The sequence below is a fragment of the Onychostoma macrolepis genome, chromosome 06 (genome assembly GCF_012432095.1).
Source record: "Onychostoma macrolepis isolate SWU-2019 chromosome 06, ASM1243209v1, whole genome shotgun sequence".
In the NCBI taxonomy this organism is placed as follows: Eukaryota; Metazoa; Chordata; class Actinopteri; order Cypriniformes; family Cyprinidae; genus Onychostoma; species Onychostoma macrolepis.
In genome coordinates, this window is record NC_081160.1 from 19,580,969 (window position 1) to 19,601,208 (window position 20,240).

The following is a 20,240-nucleotide window of genomic DNA, read 5'->3' on the forward strand; positions in this document are numbered from 1 at the left end:
GGTGAGCATGTGTTTGTGTGTGTAAGTGAGAGTAGGTGAGAGTGTCTGTGTGCCCGTGTAATTTGGGCGTAAATTGGTAGCTTCATTCTTCGGGAGACCCGATCCCTCCCACCTGTCAAAGGAGCTAATTATACCCCACTATGGGGTGAGGAGCGCGAGACGCGTGTATAAGTGAGAGAGAGAGACTGGCCGAGTGTGGGGCATGTTGCTCCAGAAATAAACCGAGAGAGAGAGTGTGTCTGTATGTGTGTGGGAGGGAAGGGTGGCTAAAGGATCGTGTGTCCAGGAACACTGTGGACTCCCTGTCACCCCTTGGGGCAGACCGCCCAGAGACACTTTACCCAACAGGGATCAGGTCAGAGCCACAAGCGGCCTAAAATTACCAAATTTACAGTTATTAGTTATTATCTTGTGGTGCTTAGAAATTAGATACAGAAACCAGACAGATTTTGTTAAATGAAACCCCCAGTGACCGTTCACACAGGAAACATTTTTTTGTAATCCAGCTGTGCTACTTTTTTCATTGTCGCACATATGTATCAGATTGCTGCTTTTTTCAGTGTCTAGAAACAGAGACACCACATTTTTATTTAACCAAAATAACAAAACAAAACAAAACAAAATCAACGCAACACAAAACAGCAAACAAAAAATTAAATAAAAATAAACAAAACAAAAAATGACATCAGACGAATCACCAAACAAAAAAAAAAAAGGAAAACCAAAAACAACAAAATACAAAAAAAACCTAACACTAATAATAATTAAAAAAAATAAAAAATAAAATAAATAACACACACAAACATTTAAGTGTATGTCATAGACCGTCACTAACTGCGAAAAGGCATGTATAGTCTGACTATGGAGTCTTTAAATCCAAGATGATAGCTTTTGCTTTATTTATTGTTAAACGGAAAACACAAAGTATATATTTTATCTATACACACAGTCTAGTGTAACTGGATTATCGTACCCAATGAATCTGGGTCTCTAATGCCCCCTAAATCATCCTATAGACAACATCATCACTCACCACACTCATGGCTAATTGGCCCAATTTGCTAAATCCCTTGCCACTTGAATTCAGTCGATTCCAATTCCACCCCATTTCAGAATAGCATTTGGGACCTTTCTTTTTTTAAACACCCATTTGTTTCTTGTTTGACTGATAACATCCATGTCGAGCTTTAATCATTCAAAGGTCCGGCGGAGGCAGATAGAACCAATGTGTAAATTGTGAGAAATTGCAAGAGATGTGAAGTGGGATAATCTGATCACACGGCATCTGTAATTCTAACTGTTCTGATTTCAGGTTCACAACAATACAAACAATTATTAATTATATGTCTGACTATTATTATTAAATAATTACATTTATGGGGAAAATGTCAAGTTATAATCACCTTTTCCCCCCTAAAAAGTCCACATTTAATGGACATTTCTTCCTTTTTATGAGTTTATGCAATTATAGGAGATGCTAACTGGTAACTGAATAATCATTCAGCCAATCACAGCACAATATAAACAGGTATTCCTAATCAGAAAGTCAGAAAATAGTTCAGTTGCTTTTAAAAATCTTCTACAATGATCTTAATTAAAAGAAACACCACTGCAATTTCAGTGTTCGCTAACTCAATGTATTCGATGTTGGCTTAAAAAAATGGGGCCAATATGGCGTCTAGGATGGGCCCGGGCTGTTTTGCAGTGAAATTTACCTACTATCACACTGGCATCTCTGGGGCATTTATAATTCAACAACATTGACTGCATCCACTGAGTCTACTCTCAGCCACCAACAGACCATTTGATGCATATTGACCACTAAGATGGCCAGTGCTGGTTGAATCCCCCAATTTCAGACTTGTTGGTTGGCTGCTATGCTACATCCTGAATTCAGGGGGCAAAAGTTTTTAATCGGTCTTTCAGGAGAAAAAAAAGGTTTTTGTCTATTAGTTGTCAAGTTGCTACAGTGGCCTCTTACAATGACTAATTTCACAAATTTGCAAGGTTCATGGCATCTTTTTCAGGTCTTTTTCAAGAGCTTTGTCTAATGTAAATAAAATTTGGATTTCCATATTGCTGTCTGTTGAGTCTTTTGTTGAGTCTGCTGCTCTATTATTTGAAAGAGCTGATATTTTGTTGCACAGCAGTATATTATTGTGGAAGTATTGACAGAATCACCTGCCTCTTTCATCCCCTTTCCAAGTGGGACAAGTCCTTGGCCTGTAAAATCCAAAGTCTGGCTTTACTTGGGTAGTTGAGCCCAAAATTAATACTGTCGTTTACTCAAACTCATGTTATTCCAAACCTTTCTTTCTTCAGCAGAACACACGAAAAAAAATGTTTCAGTGTCTTTTTGTCTGCACAATGAAAGTTAGTTGGGTCCAATATTGTTTTGGACCCCACTGACTTTCATTTCATGGACAAAGACACTTCAAAAGATGATGAAAGCCATTTCATTTTTGGGAAAACTATTCCTTAAACAATAAAATAAAATAAAATAAATAAATAAAATCTTTTTTTTTTTTTATTGTTGTTCTTTTACAAACATTATTATTGTTTCAATATTTTACTAATAGTTCATGATACTTTTCTTTACTGATAATAATGATCAAGAATAAAGTCTACACACTTCTACCAACATTTAGTATGTATGATGAGCAAGCAAATAGTCCTTATCCCATTCCTTTCATTCCCACCAACATTCAATTTCTACAAATTAGTGGAAGTATGGGTGATATAAATCTTACCTAACTTATAAGTTGATTGGATATTTGAAATCATATCTAATTAGAAGAAAATCCCACTGATGGGAGGTGGACGCAGTACTGAGAAGCCTCATTAACTTTGATGTTCACGGCTGTGATCTGGGCAAAGAAAACACAAAAGCCCGAGTCCTCCCCAACCACGCTCTCTCATACATTTTAATTTACATAAAAGCAGCAAAATAGAGGGAAAAGAGGAGAGTGTGAGAGGAAAAAAAGAGAAGTGGATGGAACATCTTTATATCAGTGCAAGTTAACAATTTTCCACTTGATTTAAGAAAGGCTGGGAAGTCTCTGGGGCCTATTAGAAGAGCTTTCTACTGGCCACAAAGCAGAAAGAGTCAGCACATTTTACATTACTGAGACAGAGAGCAAGAAAGAGAGAGAGACAGAAAGAATGTATGGTGGTGTGAGCTATGATAAAGAGCTAGGAAATGAGAATAGTGACAGAGTGATAGAGGGATGAGAGGAAGAGAAGGAGAATCAAAAGAAGAGTGATCAGGATGAGGTGTGAATTGATGTGACCAGCAAACAAAAGAAGAAACAGGACAGAAAAATGTATGAAATGGCAGACAGAAAGAGAGAGCCAGAAAAAGAGAAAAAGAACATAGGAGAGAGAAATGAAGAGGATGAGAGTGTGCTTTAACCCTTGCTCCGCTGGCGTATCCATTGCTGGCCTCTCGCCTGTACTGCTGTCATCAGCACTTTTTCACGTCCATAATTATGGTGTGCTATCCATCATATCTAAGACAGTGCTTTTGGGACGGCGCAAAATTACAGACCTAAGCACTTCAGCTAATAGAATAAATATTAATATCTCTCTTCTTATATATTCTCATTCTCACCCCAAACATTTAAATGAGCCCTGACAGCGAGAGAATGCATTTGTTACGATGAAGGGAAAGCAAAGAAGAACAAATGGAGGGAAAAAAAAACAGAGCGAGAGACAGACAGAGACAAAGAGAGAAGACGGGAAAAGCAGAAAACACTGCGGAGAAACAATTCATTAGAATGAGACAAATCCAAAGAAGAAGAAACTGATAGGGGCGGCGATGAAAGTTTCTGCAGAAAAAACAATGAAGGGAGGCATGGTGTCAGTTTAAAATAATAAATCACTTTTGTTCTGGCATATATAAATTATGTTATCATCTCAAAAGCTTCCCGCTTTAAAGTCTAACGCAAAATGGTACTACAGTTAAAAAGGTACTCTGTAATTTTTTGATTGGAGGATGTGGCAGTTGTCTTGGACTTGTCTTAAAATTGTTTGATAACAGAGGGCTTACAGAGATAATTATTCAGTTGGTTGTGTGATCTCAATATGGACACCTTCACGAGGTGACCCACTCCATGAGAAATTAAGAGTCCTTTATTAGGCATGAAGTCATCTGATGACATTATTATTATTATTTTAATAATTTATATTAATTTATTTGAGTTTATTTAACAACTTTTTGTTATTACTTTACAAAGTTATTATTTTTTTCCTACAATTCTTAATGCATTTAGTCACAATTTCTTTTTTTTTATATATATATATATTTTCTCAGAAATGTTCATTTATAAATGTACAGTTTTACTTAATTCATGTTCATTATAAATTAATGTTAAATAACAATAATTGTTCATTTATGCAATTTAAAATGACAAAAATGCATGTACAAAGTTACTGTTTAATGTTGTATAAGTATTGTTCATTTTTAGTTTATGACACCTAATTAACGTTAATGAACTGAACCTTACTGTAAAGTGTTACTAACTTTTTAAATAAAGAAACTGAATGCACTGTTAATAGAATAGTCACCCAAAAATAAAATTTTGCACTCTCCCTAGAGCCATCTAAGATGTAGATGAGTTTACTTATTGGAACAGATTTTAAGAAATTTAGCATTACATCACTTACTCACAAATGGATCCTTTGCAGTGAATGGGTGCCGTCAGAATGAGTCCAAACAGCTGATAAAAACATCACAATAATCCACAAGTAATCCACATGACTCCAGTCCATCAATTAACGTCTTGTAAAGTTAAAAGTCATGTTTGTTGTTGCGCACAAAAACAAAACAAAATAAATTCCATCAAGACATTTCCATTAGGCTTCTGATGGAAAAAGCCCATCCCCTGTTGACCTCTCACACAAGAAATCAATTGATGGACTGGAGTTGTCGATTACATGCAGATTATTTTTTTCAGATGTTTGGACTCTCATTCTGACGGCACCCATTCACTGGAGAGGATCCTTTGTTCAGCAAGTGATGCTAAATTTCTCCAAATCTGTTCTGAAAAAGAAACAAACTCATCTACATCTTGGATGGCCTGACGGTGAGTAAATTTTCATTTTTGGGTGAAGTATTCCTTTAAGCTAACACCTCTAAAATATAACAAAGAACATGACTAGCACAAGTCATACAATGTCATGTATTCAAATTGGATGAAAAGAAGAATGTAATAGGTACTACAACATGACGGTGGCTACACCTGTTTCATGCAAGCGAAGGTTTGTACTCTCCTGTACAGCTTAATGAGACTGAGGGACAGGTGTGATGGGGGACAAGAGAAACGTGTGTGTGTGTGGGAGAGCTGGGGTGAAGATAGAGGTCACGGATGGGTTAGAACCTGCTAGATTAAGGACATACGAGGACACTTGGTAAATGTGGGTCATGTCCTCTCTTGTTACTGCCCTCAATATGTCACTCACTCACAAACATGGAGGAAACCAAATGCATATGTCATAAGCACCCTGATGAAGGTTCAGATTAACATTAGGAACACAGTCAACTTTTAAGAGCTCTATTTAAAACTCTTGGAAAAAAATCATCACCAATAAACGACATTCATTCATTAAGACCTATAAAACTGTCATCAACTGCAAAGCACTTTAATCCAACAAACGTTATGAATGTCAAACTACATGTACACTAAAATAAAGAGGACCTTATAGCATCTATGAGGATGCAAGTAAAAGTGAAAATGATTTTGGTGACATTGCTGACCTGAAAGTTGAACCACATGTGTTATGTGCCAAATGCTAGATGTCTCTCCATATAAGCACCTTTTATCACAATTTTGTTTTTGAGTACAATACAGGTGGATGCTTTTTCCAGGGTTAAAGAACTAAATTTGCCTATTTTTATTTTTAGTTAATAAATGCATATAATACTATGCTACTTTACTATAATAAACTATAATAGTTTAAAATAAAAGTTTTTAAAATAAGAACAATATATTCTTTATACATTTCTTTCAATTCATTTACATCTTCTATAGCAAAGAATAGCATATGCCCCATATAAATGTCATTACATCTCCCCAAGCATTTTAGAGTATTCAAGAGTTTTCAAAAATAAAACAAATTATAAATTAAATAATAAATAAAAAAAATATATAAAAAAGGAAGTTATATACCAAAAAGGATGATCAAGGCCATTCCATGATGTGATAAATGTTTTAACATGAAGAGTTAGAAAAGGTTTCATGTTCAAGATTGTAATCAACATGCTTTTGCATAGAAACCATCAAACTGTCTTACCTTATCTCCCTGAGGGCAGTAGCCTCGGACAAAGTCTTTGCACACATCAGCTTTGCGAGACACATAAACATGGCTGTAGGGACAGCTACTGTTATTACAGATCCCCTTCAGAAAGTACGAGCACACAGGCATCTATAAAGAAAAACAAACAGCGATTTAGAGCTTGAAAATGACTTCAGAGATCTATGCAGACAATTTAAGACCTCAGATAACTGCAAACATTAAACCAATCTCCAGCACTAAACAACAGAGTAAGTGTGAATGAATATGGTTAGTTTGAGAAACCAAAGAACTTCTGAAAGGATAAGAGCAGTTACAATACAGCTTAGCCTTTAAATTCCCTTTCAAACAGATGTGTGTCAATATAAAGTAAGTGATGGAAAACGTAAGTGAGTTATACACATATGGCACCAGTATTGTATCACGTATCAATTGAAGTCCCTGTCAAAACACACATTTATCACACATTGTCTAATCAGTAATTATGTGCATGTGTCAATGGCACAGATTTGTACTGCCTCTTCGTGAATATAATCTGCATGTATGAATAATCGGAACGTGACAGAGAGCTCTCTGGGTTTAAAATAGAATGTGAGGATCGTGCACACGATGAGCGAGAGGGGGCCGCTGACCTCTTAAGTGGAATCTCATTTCCATGGGGGTCATATCATTTCTGCTTAATTAACTGCAACAGAAATATTGACCCAAGTGGGGCATCCTACCACCTGCATGATGTGTTTATGTGCAGGGGAGGGGAATGGAATGGACGCTAGCCAGGACTGGGGTGAAGGGGCTTGGGGGTTGGGTTGGGGGTCTTGTTTCTCAGTTATTTGGAGGGGGAACTGGATCGTTTTCAATTGCAGGCGTGAACTCAAGCCATGCTTCATGGCATATACACGGATGACACAGGGTGCAGGGTTAAATTGAGCCCCAAGGCTGTGGAGGAACAGGAGGAGGGGGGCTTATGGGGCTGGGACTAGCAGGTGGGCCTGTGCTGCGATGAGGTGGCTCTGCTCCTTTAAAACAAGCGGACAGCTGGTCTCTTGGTGGACTGGAGGGCTAGAGGGTGACGACTGTCACAGGTGCAGTGATTTGGTGTGTTTGGATGTGTGTGTGTGTGTGGGGGGGGTATTGGTTGAGTAGGGCCTTGGACAGAATACAAGCAAAAGTCTGAACAGGGGGGGGGGCAGGGAGAATGTATGTATAAGTGTTTTACAGAAAGTGAACGCTCTCAGAGGGGCTTTTTTCTGTGCCAAACAAACAATGGAAACAGGTGTCTCACCGTGAGAAGAAAGTGTGGGGAAAGTTTCAGACAATGTCTTAATGAACCTGGAATGACACTTCTATTCCTGTCAAACTACCTCTACCTCTTCATTTACCACTCCTGTTGTCATTATAAATAATGTATTATTTTTATTTCATATTATAAAGATGAAAGCATCTGATCATAGCAATGTGGATGGGATATATACATATACAGCACTTTATACAATAGATTGCTTTACAGCAAGCAGCTTTACCGTATTAACAGCGTTCCTACATATTTTCCATTTCAAAATACTTTTCCAGACTCAAATTTCCAAATCTCTCAGTAGATTTTCAGACCATATTTAACATAAATGGTTCATACAGCATTATTTTCAGCTTTATATTTGGTATACAGTACAGTCATCTGTAAATATTAAAAAAAAAAATTCTGGGTTTTTTCATCGATATTCTCAAAGCGACAACTGCCCATAAAATAAGAACATATTAATAATAATAATAATAATAATAATAATAATAATAAAAAACTTTGCATGCACACAAGAATAGTTTTTTTTTTTTTTGTGCCCTTGAGAAACTATTCACATGTGCATGGGTATTTTTGCATGCTTACATACAATTTCTAGTTTTATATAACCTATTTCCTTAGTGCACTGCCATTATACTATGAATAAAACGAGCATGGATGCACACATGAATTAATAGAGATCTACTTGCTCAAAATTTGCTTTTCCTTATGGTAGAACCTCTAATATCAAGGCCTAATGTCTAATTTAACATATCCTCTGTGGCGGCGGGGAAACCATGGCACAATATGGGCTGATGGCATAATGCAGCTGTGTGCATTGTCCTATTTGCCAAGCTCAACGGTATAAAAAAAAAAAAAAAAAAAAAAGTTCAAAATTTGGCTTTTGTTAGGGCAGTATGTCAAGGCCTTAGGTCTCTTTAACACTTTGAATTCATTCAGTTGTGTTTGACAATCACTAAAGAACCACTAAACAGTATCACTTATGGTGTATGATAAATTTATTTTCATTAAATTCTTAATTTTCTATTATATCAAAAAAAAAAAAAAAAAAAAATAGGGGCAAAAGTATGGAAATGCTAATATTTTTCATGCAAATAGTTACGTTTCAGGAAAGTTCACTCTGGCAAGCTGTTTTACACTCCTGAAACAAACTCCCAACGAATGGTTTGGCCTGATTTTGTTTGAAATGTTGTAACACCAGTTCATGTTTAAATTTTGCTATATCAGGGATGATTTACAAAGTTCAGAAGAAAACCAAAAAACAAAAACAAAGCAAAACCAGATTGCCACTTTTACTGACCAACAGATAATTCTTTACTCTTCCAGGACATTTCCAGTCAATTGCAATGGATACTGGATCTACTAGACTTGATCTGTAGCTGAATCATTTAGAACACTTTGTGATACTCAAAAGTATCATTTGCCCATAAATCACATTACTGTGACTCGCAAGCGAGCTTAACTTTACATAAGGACCGTGCTATTAAAAGTCATTTTCTACTGAAATAAACAAATACTGATTATGACAAATATTTAAAATGATGGACACCTACATGAGTATTTGATTCATAATGAGTTTACATACGGGGACCCCTTCATGTTGGCTGTCATATTGAGCCTAATATTACTCACTTTATCTCAGCAACCCTGCTATTATCAGATACTGCAGATCTACAATACATTTTGCAACCAAAATATCTGACAACAGTTCTGCAAATATTTCTATAATGGTATTGAAAACTAAACGGGTTAACAAGGTGAGGAGGCAGACTTTGAGACCAAAAAATCATGACCATGAAAAATATGACTGTGCACATATGTGTGTGGCTGTCTGAAAGGGGTAGGTAAGTAATGAGATCGTAATGTTCACTTCGGGAGAATCTAGACTATATGATGGGTCACATGTTGCATCAATACTGATCCCATCTCCACCTGTCTCCATGACGGCAATGCCTAGGCAAAGACCTCAAAGTATGTAATTCTGGAATCTAGTGGGATTGCCTCACAGATATTGAGACTGTAACACACCATCACAACCTGAGAGAGGAAGCTAAGAACCTGACATAGTATCTTTAATTATCACCCCATGGGCCAGCAAGCCCTGACAGTAACCTGATACTACCACATACAGCCAGTCGTGACTTATGCTAAGATTCTTATGGCTTTATGCATAAATCCAACTGTCAATACTGTCCTACAAAGATAAAATACAGTAGCTGCACATTATATGTTTGAGTTATGACCGAAATTAGTTCACTTGGTTTATGATCTGCCCTTTGACAGAAGGATTTGGTGCAACTATGCTTAAATTCAGAAAAAAAAAAAAACATAAAAACAAAATTCAATCAAAACTTTGAAGAAGCATTTTGTGTGGATTTTCTAAACATGCGCTAGATGGTTGACACTGACACTTTTTTTGCAGTGTCCCTTATGCTGTCCAGTTTTTGAACACAAACGGTTCATTAGAATGCTTAAATCAAATCATTTCTATGCTTTTGAAGGAAGAACCCTTAAAAGGCCCCCTAACACTTACCTTTTCTTTGGCTACTTTATGCGAGAAAGGACAAGTCCCATCTGTCTGCTTACATGTGCCTCGGAGAAACCTGCCAACCAATCAAGATTTTAATTTGAAGCCAGCTTACAAAGTGTTAGACGTTTTGTATAATGTAAGAGTACCTGGTGCAGACAGCCACTTTGTCAGGGTCGTGGATGTAGGGGCAAGCGTCACCATGGTTGCACTTGCCGAATCGGTTATAGTACATGCAGTACTGCTTGGCCTTCTGTTTCTTCTGTCTGGCCTGTCGTATTATAGCTAAACTCTTCTGCACAGCACGACTGATATGCATAGGAAAAATTTAAATCACAAAACCAGTAAATAAATTGACGGTCATGTGTTATGTCTTGTTATGCTGTGAAATTAACCATCTATTACAATACTAACCCAGCTACGTAACGTGTGGCTGATGTTCTTCCCTGATTACCAGTCGAGGAAACATATGGATTGTACCATTCTCCTGTAGTATGGAAAGAAAAAGAAAATGATAGAAGATCATGGATTACATACCATTTTATGAAGGTGCATGACTTTCAATGTAAATAACAGTAACAGTGAATAACAATGTAAATTTCCATCTGTTTGCCACACAAAACTCATATTTTTCCAAGTCTGATGGACTTTTCCATGATGGTTTTGTAATACTTTTATAGTGTTTTTATGGCATTTTTGGTACTCGATAGTCACTGGACTCGATGTTTTCAATGTATGAATGAAAAGAGCAGCATGAACATTAAATATCTAACTAAATATCTATTTTTTTTATGGGGGAAAAAATCTACTTTGGTTTTATGTTTGGCTTGTATTGAACTGAAGATGAAGAAATTGTCACGTGTGTTCCCGTTGTGTTCCTGTCTGCCCTTATTATTTGGTTTAGTTCCGGTTATTATTATTAGTCTCCATGGTTTTTGATTAATTACTCCACCTGCTTCTGTTCTTCCTGATTACGTTCCCTGTCTTTATAAGTCCTGTGTTCTCCCTTGGTTTTTGTCTGCTGTTGAATGTCTTCCTTGCCCGTGCTCTGTGTTTCCCTGTTGGATATTAAAGACTCTCGTTTTGTGAATTCCTTGTCTCCTCGTTTCCTCGCTCCTTCATACCCAGCGTGATCGTGACAGAACAGCAGACCTACAAAAACAGTGAGCAGCGCTCCTTCTCCCCGTTTGTTTTTCCGTTTTTGAAAAGTCTTTTTGTTTCTATTTTACCACGCGGCTATGGAAACCGCCGCACGGTTTTCCGCCCTGGCCCGCCGAGACCTCCCGTTTTTCGAGTAAGTGCGGGAGTTCTGCGGGCTCGCCGTGTGGACGGGGATGGATGATGCCACACTTAATTCTCTGTTCTGGATCGGGGCCAATTATCATTGCCCCGTGGACCTGACACCACAGGACTGAGCTGGAGGGAAGGGATCCTCCGGTGTCTGGAGAGTGTTCAGCCCCGATCCAGAAACAGCCTGCCGCCCGATCCTCAGCCAAGCCCACCGTCCACGGGGAAATCAACACCGCCGTCCGCGGCTCCCTCAAGCCCGCGCCTCCCTCAAGCCCGCCGTCCGCTGGGAAGTCAAGAAGCCCGCCGCCATCCACGGCTCACTCAAGCCCGCCATCCGCGGGGAAGTCAAGCCCGCCGCCAGAGCTCCTCCAGAGTGACCCCCTGAACTCCTTATTCTCCCCAAGAAAATTTTGGGGGGGCCATATAGCCATGGCCATAGTGGCCGGGCCAAGGGCCAAGGCCACGGAGGCGGATCCGCCATGGCCGCCCAAGTCTCCTGATCTGCCATGGCTGCCGCCCAAGTCTTCTGATCTGCCATGGCTCCCAGGTCTGCCTGATCCACCCTGAAGGCCTCCACTTTATCCCCGTCCTGCACCAGCCTCCAGGGCGCCCACCCCCCCTCTCCGGGCGCCGTCCGGGAGGGGGGCGACCTGTCACACGTGTGTTCCCGTTGTGTTCCTGTCTGCTCTTATTTGGTTTAGTTCCGGTTCTTATTATTAGTTTCAATGGTTTTTGATTAATTACTCCACCTGCTTCTGTTCTTCCTGATTACGTTCCCTGTCTTTATAAGTCCTGTGTTCTCCCTTGGTTTTTGCCTGCTGCTGAATGTCTGCCTTGCCCGTGCTCTGTGTTTCCCTGTTGGATATTAAAAGACTCTCGTTTTGTGAATTCCTCGTCTCCTCGTTTCTTCGTCCCCAGCGTGATCGTGACATAAATAAAGATCTAATTATTATTGTTGGATGACCTATTCCTTTAAAAACATCAGCTTAACCAAAAACAGCTTTAGCATATATAAAGAAAAGTATTATTTTTTTGTGAATGTAATGTAGATATTACAGTTTGAAGTGAGCTGTAGGCTCCTCCTGTCCTGTTCCTCCTGTCTCGTCCAAGCTTGTGCACAAGCAAATTTATTTATAACAAGCCAGACTAATAGCATGTAATTAAAGGTCATCACATTCATTGGTAGTGACGGAGGCCAGAAAGTACAACTAAGACAAGATATCATGCTGTTTATTTATATGTCAGGGTCTATCAACTACAGCCAAATGGCAATCTGAGAGAGAAGTAGATATAAACACTGTACTCTATGCAGCACTGATTGAAAGAGCAATAAGGGTAAAGCGTAAGGAATTTAGGATCCGATTGCATGTGAGAAATGGCTCGCTGGTTATGTGGGATTCAATTGTGAAGTCTATGTGAAAAAGTGAATGAGAGATTGAGTCTGTGTATATTAACTGTACCAGACTTGTGTGTGGTGAGACTACAGTTTTTGAGGAGATCATAAATAGATGAAATGTGTGTTTGTGTGGAACTCCCATCAAAGAGCAGAGCTGATCTTTAATTCCACTTCTGACTAGGGCTTTAGAGTTTAATCTAGGCCATTCACCATCTCTCTCGTTCTCTCTGTGTCTCTCTCTCAACCTGTAGCCAGTGACAGATGACAGCTTTATTATTTCAGAAGGCGACCTGTAGCCCCCTTTCTCTCGTTTGCTGGATGGGTTGATAATCTGGACTGTGTGTACTTACAGACAACCGATATATACTGACCCTTGTAAAAACCCAAAAAAAACAAACATCGCCATATTCATGTAAACAAAAAAGTGGGCAACACACATTTCATATATCACTTTAGTGCTTAGAATATTTGCAAACTGGTCAGGCAATGATCTCTGCACAATGGTTACCTGGTCTACTGTTAGGTGTGCAGGTGGTTTGAGTGCGAGAGAGCTTATTGGCTGAGACTCTGTATAGCGCTCCGCCTATCCATCTCATGCTTCGCCCCTTCCAATGCCTTTCTGAAGGTGTCCTTAGTCGATTCTGCAGGAGGATTCTGTATAAAAAAAAGTAAAAAAAAAAAAAGGCAAAATGACAAACTACTTTTGACAAAGAAAAATTATAGTAACATTTAAACACCAATTATAATACAAATTTTAACTAATCAACTTTTTTTTTTTTTTTTACTATATATAGTAACATTTACTATACATATATACACACATACACACATACATACATACATACATACATACATACATACATACATACATACATACATACATACATACATACATACATACATACATACATACATACATACACACACACACACACACACACACACACACACACACACACACATATATACATACATACAGTGGGTACGGAAAGTATTCAGACCCCCTTAAATTTTTCACTCTTTGTTATATTGCAGCCATTTGCTAAAATCATTTAAGTTCATTTTTTTCCCCTCATTAATGTACACACAGCACCCCATATTGACAGAAAAACACAGAATTGTTGACATTTTTGCAGATTTATTAAAAAACCCTATACCAGAGCACCATATCTCTGTCATGACAACTCTCGGACGGATTGGCATGGTAATATGTACATGACAATGTTAATGAATTTGGTCTTGGCGGAATAGATCTGCTATGCTGCTGCTGCTGTGGCAGAGCAAGTACCGAGACCTGCTACTGCCAATACATCCACAACATGCTTCTGTGAGCATGTAAGAAATACTGCTGCTGCAAATATAACATACATGAAATAACCCCCACCCCATAGCATACATGAACCACCTCGTAGCAGACCTATACAGGTGGAGCTGGGGAAGGTGAAGGGTTTCTGAAGCACGCTGCAAAACTGCTACAACAAGCACTAGTCATATATTTGAATGTTGAGCAGAGAGCTCATTGGCTACCGATACAGGAGAGAACCAATCAGCTGTGCCATGTGATAATGATGTCATTAGGTCAGATTGAGTTAGACCTATCGCACTGCGCCATCTAGAGTTTCATGCCAGAACTCTGTCTATATTTTCCCCGGTACACTTATTACATACACTACTGTTTAAAAGTTTATTGTGTGAAAAGTTATAACAATTTTAAATATCTGTCCTTTGTTTAAATACAATATACAATGTAATTTATTTCTGTAAAAGTAAAGCGGATATTTTTTTTTTTAGCAGCCATTTACTCCAGCCTTCAGTCAGTCAACATGATCTGGTGCTGGCCCACCTGAAGGACATTACTGGACCCTTGCTGGATCCTCTTCAGTTTGCCTACAGAGCAAACAGGTCTGTGGACGATGCAGTCAACATGGGACTGCATTATGTTCTGCAACATCTAGACAGACCAGGGATTTATGTGAGGATCCTGTTTGTGGACTTCAGCTCAGCCTTTAACACTATCATTCCAAACCTCCTCCTGCCCAAATTAACTCAGCTCTCCGTGCCCACCTCCGTCTGTCAGTGGATCACCAGCTTCCTGACAGACAGGCAGCAGCTAGTGAGGCTGGGAAAATTCTCATCCAGCACCCGTACGATCAGCACTGGAGCTCCTCAGGGCTGCGTTCTCTCCCCACTGCTATTCTCCCTCTACACAAATGACTGCACATCTAAAGACCCCTCTGTCAAGCTCCTGAAGTTCGCAGATGACACCACACTTATCGGCCTCATTCAGGACAGTGACGAGTCTGCCTACAGACAGGAGGTTAAGGAGCTGGCTGTCTGGTGCAGTCTTAACAACCTGGAGCTCAACACGCTCAAAACAGTGGAGATGATCATGGACTTCAGGAGAAACCCCCCTACTCTCCTCCCACTCACCACCATGAACAGCACTGTAACGACAGTGGAGTCATTCAGGTTCCTGGGCACCACCATCTCCCAGGACCTCAAGTGGGACACTCACATTGACTCTATTGTTAAAAAGGCCCAGTGCAGGTTGACCTTCCTTCGCTAGCTGAGGAAGTTGAACCTGCCACAGGAGCTGCTGAAACAGTTCAACTCTGCCCATCACTGAATCCGTCCTCTGCACTTCAATAACTGTCTGGTTCAGCTCAGCTACCAAATCTGATTACATCAAATTACATGCCTCAGAAGACTATAGAGGGTAGTCCAGACTGCTGAGCGAATCATTGGTACAACCCTCCCTACTCTCCAAGAACTGTACTCATCTAGAGTGAGCAAAAGGGTGGGCAAAATCACTCTAGACCCCTCACAGCACACTCCCTCTTTGAACTGTTGCCGTCTGGTTGACGCTGCAGAGCTCTGAGTACCAGAACGGCCAGGCACAGGAATAGTTTCTTCCCTCAGGCAATCCATCTCATGAACACTTCACAATAATTGTGGAACACACACTATTTATACACTTATTTATCTAACACACATACTTAGTCTACATTTCAATTTGCACGTTATATACCTGTACATACAAAACTGTCTATTGTAATATACCTGCACATACAATTGTCAATTTGTATATTGTTATTCCCTATTTACTTGTTCTATTTTTTATTCTTCTTTTATTATCTGTTTTTGTTCTGTCACTGTCATTCTGTTGCACTGTGGAAGCTTCTGTCACGAAAACAAATTCCTCGTATGTGTAAACATACCTGGCAATAAAGCTCATTCTGATTCTGATTCTGATTCTGATGATTATTCAGAAATCATTCAGATATGCTAATTTAGTGCTCAAGAAACATTTGTTATTATTATCAATGTCGAAAACACTTGTGCTGCTTAATATGTTTGTGGAAACTTTGATCCCCCCATGAATTCTTAATATAAAATATAAAAATATATAAAATATAAATAGCACAAAATATAAATCTCTCTACGGTCACTTTTGATCAATTTATTACATACTTGCTGGACAAATAAATACCTCTTGAAAGGTAGTGTATAAAATAACAATAACTTTTCAAATTAACTTTATTCCAAAACATCAAGGAAAATGTGACTTCTTAAGATCTGCCTTCTTTAACAACCTGTTTAAATCTATTTGGTGTACATCATGTCCCATCATATTTCTGAATGAGGGCAGCAAGGCAGCTATTCTTTTTTTCCCTCTTACTGTCCTTTCTTCAACACCCCTTTCCAATCTCATCCTCACCTTCCCAAACATACCCACACTCTCACGCTCTCTCTATCTCCCTCTCTTTCTCCTGGCTCCTGTGTCACAGCACTCTGGTAAATTGCTCCTTTAATGGAGGGGACGGCCGTGTGGAAATGGAGAGAATTGAAAAGAGGAGGAAATCATTGAGATAATTGCCAGGGCATGAGGCCAGAGCAGAGAGACTGCCCCCCAAACATACTCTTTGATGCTTCCTCTCTCTCTTAAGCGCACACAGACACACACACACACACACGCAAAGGACACATCTCTCACATTCTCATTTATTAGGAAATGTGTGTGCAAAATGGACAGAAATACATTAAAACCCTATAAATGTTAATTGTTTCTAAAAATAACTGAAAGTGTGTTTTGCACAATAAAAATTCAATAAGACATATTCCCTGCTACACATGGAGAACAAGAATTCCATCAATGCTACATGCTTATTATCATACTCAGTATTATAGACCCAATGCCATACAGTACATACCACCTTTCAAAGTATATATTTAAGACTGATTGTGGGGGAAGTTGTGTGTGAAGGAGTGTTTGAGTGTGTAAGAGTAGCTGCTCTGTATTAGGAGACATGAACTTTAGTACAAAACGTTTCAAGAGCCCAACAGCAAATCACCTCCAACATCAATCTACACCCAATACAAGAGCTTCAACTACACAATCTATTGCCTCGGCCAATATGTCCAACCCCAGCCCACACATACAGCACAGCATCAACATTGAGCCTGAGCACTCCTACACACACAGAATGTATCACAGGCTTCTATACAAACACATATTGATAACCAAAAGGCCCCATGAACTGCCATGAAATAGTACTCTTAATAGAAATAGAACAAAAATAACCTCATAATACTGCTAATTAGATTTTTTAGATAAATGATAGTTTAGAAATTAGAATAATAATAGCAAACCTCTTCTCAACAAGCCACATGATTTGATGCATCGGTAACACTAGTAAAAGGACCAATTCTAACTAGTTGCTTATTAGCATGCATATTACTATATTATATATACTATATTGCTATAGCATATTGGCTGTTTATTAGTACTTATAAAGCACATATTCTGTATGACCATATTCTACATCTTTAATCCTTGTTACCCAAACTTAATAACTACCTTACTAACTTAGTAAGTAGTAATTAGGAGTTTACTGAAGGAAAAGTCACAGTTAATAGTAAGAACTGGACCTTAAAATAAAGTGTAACTGATGTATCATTCAATCTAGTGAGACGAGAAGCCAAAGTTTCATATTTTAAAGGGATAGTTCACCCAAATATAAAAATTCTGTTATCAATTATTCACCCTAGTGTTTCTCTAAAACCCATAAGACTTTCATTCATCTTTGAAAAAGGGAAGGGAAAGGAAAGGACATGATGTGTGGCTAAGTATGGTGACCCATACTCGGAATTTGTGCTCTGCATTTAACCCGTCCAAGTGCGCACACACAGCAGTGAGTAGTGAACAAACACACACACACACCCGGAGCAGTGGGAGAAGTTGGGGGTTCGCTGCCTTACTCAAGGGTCTCACCTCAGTCATGGTATTCATGCCAGACCTGAGACTCGAACCCGTGACCTTTGGATTACAAATCCGACTCTCTATCCATTAGGCCACGACTTTCCCCCACAGATGAAGATATTTTTAATGAATCCTGTCATTTCTATCATTTAACCCATTCCACCAAAACTCTGTACAGTAATACAGCTAAGCTTCTGTTTATCATATTTGATGACAGAATTTTTTATTTTTTTGGGTGAACTAATAATCCATTACACTTGGATGTATGTCCCAAAGTGAAAGAGAAGATCTGAAGATTCTTCAGTTTTATTGCGACTATATCAACTTTACAGAGAAGACCAAAGTGACAAACAACCTGTAGTGCATCTATGTCCTTATATCTGTAAGAGCATATGTCGCACATACATCATAACCCACACAGGTCCACAACGGCAGCCATGGGAGCCATAATGAGGCGTAATGGGAGAACAGTTGCTGCCCTCACTGTATCTCAGACAGGGCACCCAAGAGCCATAATGGAGCCTAATGTAGCCAATACATGGATATGGAACATGTGAGGCAGTTAACCCCAGTCATACTGAGCCCGTGTGACAAATGGATAAAATATATGAAGCCTAAACTTGGAAGCAGAGTACATGTAATAGCATGCAAATGTTCCTCCACTGGACTTTGTCTAAGAAGAAGCGAGAGGAAATCTGTAAACACAAGATGCCTTACGACCTCTTGGGTCTCTCGTTTTAACTCTGGAAAAGATGGAAATAAAAGTAAGACAGGAAGCAAAGAGGAGAGCTCCATCATCCTTAGAGCTCACAGCCAGTCGTCCTTGACCCTTAAACACCGATACCTTATCTTCAGCCAACCGGCACTCTTTAAATCACAGGTCACCACGATATACGTACTTTTAGTTGCTGTTCTGGTATCAGTTATGTTTGTGTTTCCTGTTACCGCAGTAACTCAGGCTGGAAGGCATAAGAGCTGATCCGATATCAGAGACAGAGGGAACCGGCAAAGCTAATACATGGGGTCTGGAGGGACATATCACGTCGTCCCATGTATCACTTGAATGGCAGTGGGGAATTATTTTTATGGGACACACGATGGGTTGTAATTGCACTGTTAGAGTAGGACGTGATTTAGCATTTGGGGGCTCTGACCCTGAGGCTATGATATAAAAAGGTCGATGTGCTCTTCCTGAGGGTCTGCTGGGGGATATGAGAGAGGAGAAGTTTTTACTGAAATCATTTGGATGAAACTCGTAGGACAAGCGCACTATAAAAAAATAAATAAATAAAATAAAAATAAAAAACTACAGATTTTATAGGAGATGAAAATACAAAGAAATAATAAGAAATGTGTTTTATTTGGGAAAGAAAGAAAAGAAAACCTAAATAACAGAATTCACCAAAATGTTGTCCCATCTAGTCAAACACAGCTGTCTGAGAATTTTAGAATTTTAGAATTTTAAATTGAATAATATTGCCGAAATGTTAAGGGTTGGTGAGTTCCTAGCATACACTGCAGCATGAATAAATTGTATGCTTACTGTATCACTGTTTGTTGACTTTTGTTTAAACTTACAGTGTTTTTTAGTCATTATTGTTAGTTATTTGTTGTTTTATGATATTAAGAGATTTGAGGTTTGTGTCAAGTTATACATACAACTTTCTAAAACTACATATCTTTGCTTTGATATCGAATATATCATTGTTCTGTTTATATATTAACTGTCTTATAAACATTTTCATACATCATGTGTATATATTAGTGCTGTCAAACGATTAATCGCATCCAAACATACAGCATATATTTTGAAAATATTTACATGTATTTGTATATATTTATATTCATATAAAATATCTCATATATAAATATATTTAATTTATAAACGTAACATTTTTCTTAAATATATACATGCATGTGTGTGTATTTATACATAATAAATATAAACAGTACACACACATATATTATGTAAACAAAAACTTTTATTTTGGATGCGATTAATCATGATTAAATCACACTATACTTTGAAGACAAGTGCATTGCACACAAAAAATTTCATTTGTAACACACCAAAAGCCATTTGCTGCACAATAAATTTGTAGTTGCCTTGAATAATTTAAAGCATGTAACAGACAAATTCAAATAGATAAATCAAAGTATTGTTATTTGGGACAATTTTAAG

At 38.5% G+C, this 20,240-nt stretch overlaps 1 protein-coding gene across 1 annotated transcript in view; it reads right to left on the reverse strand.

Moving 5' to 3' along the window:
* The window catches only part of zc3h3 (zinc finger CCCH-type containing 3), an 81,655-nt gene that overhangs the window by 4,339 nt on the left and 57,076 nt on the right, over window positions 1-20,240 (reverse strand). Inside the window, exons 5-9 of the mRNA XM_058778511.1 lie at window positions 13,307-13,452; window positions 10,527-10,599; window positions 10,262-10,420; window positions 10,119-10,188; window positions 6,292-6,423 (exon numbers count right to left, since the gene is read on the reverse strand). Coding sequence (XP_058634494.1) covers window positions 6,292-6,423; window positions 10,119-10,188; window positions 10,262-10,420; window positions 10,527-10,599; window positions 13,307-13,452 — 580 coding nt within the window. The remainder of the gene's footprint in view (window positions 1-6,291; window positions 6,424-10,118; window positions 10,189-10,261; window positions 10,421-10,526; window positions 10,600-13,306; window positions 13,453-20,240) is intronic.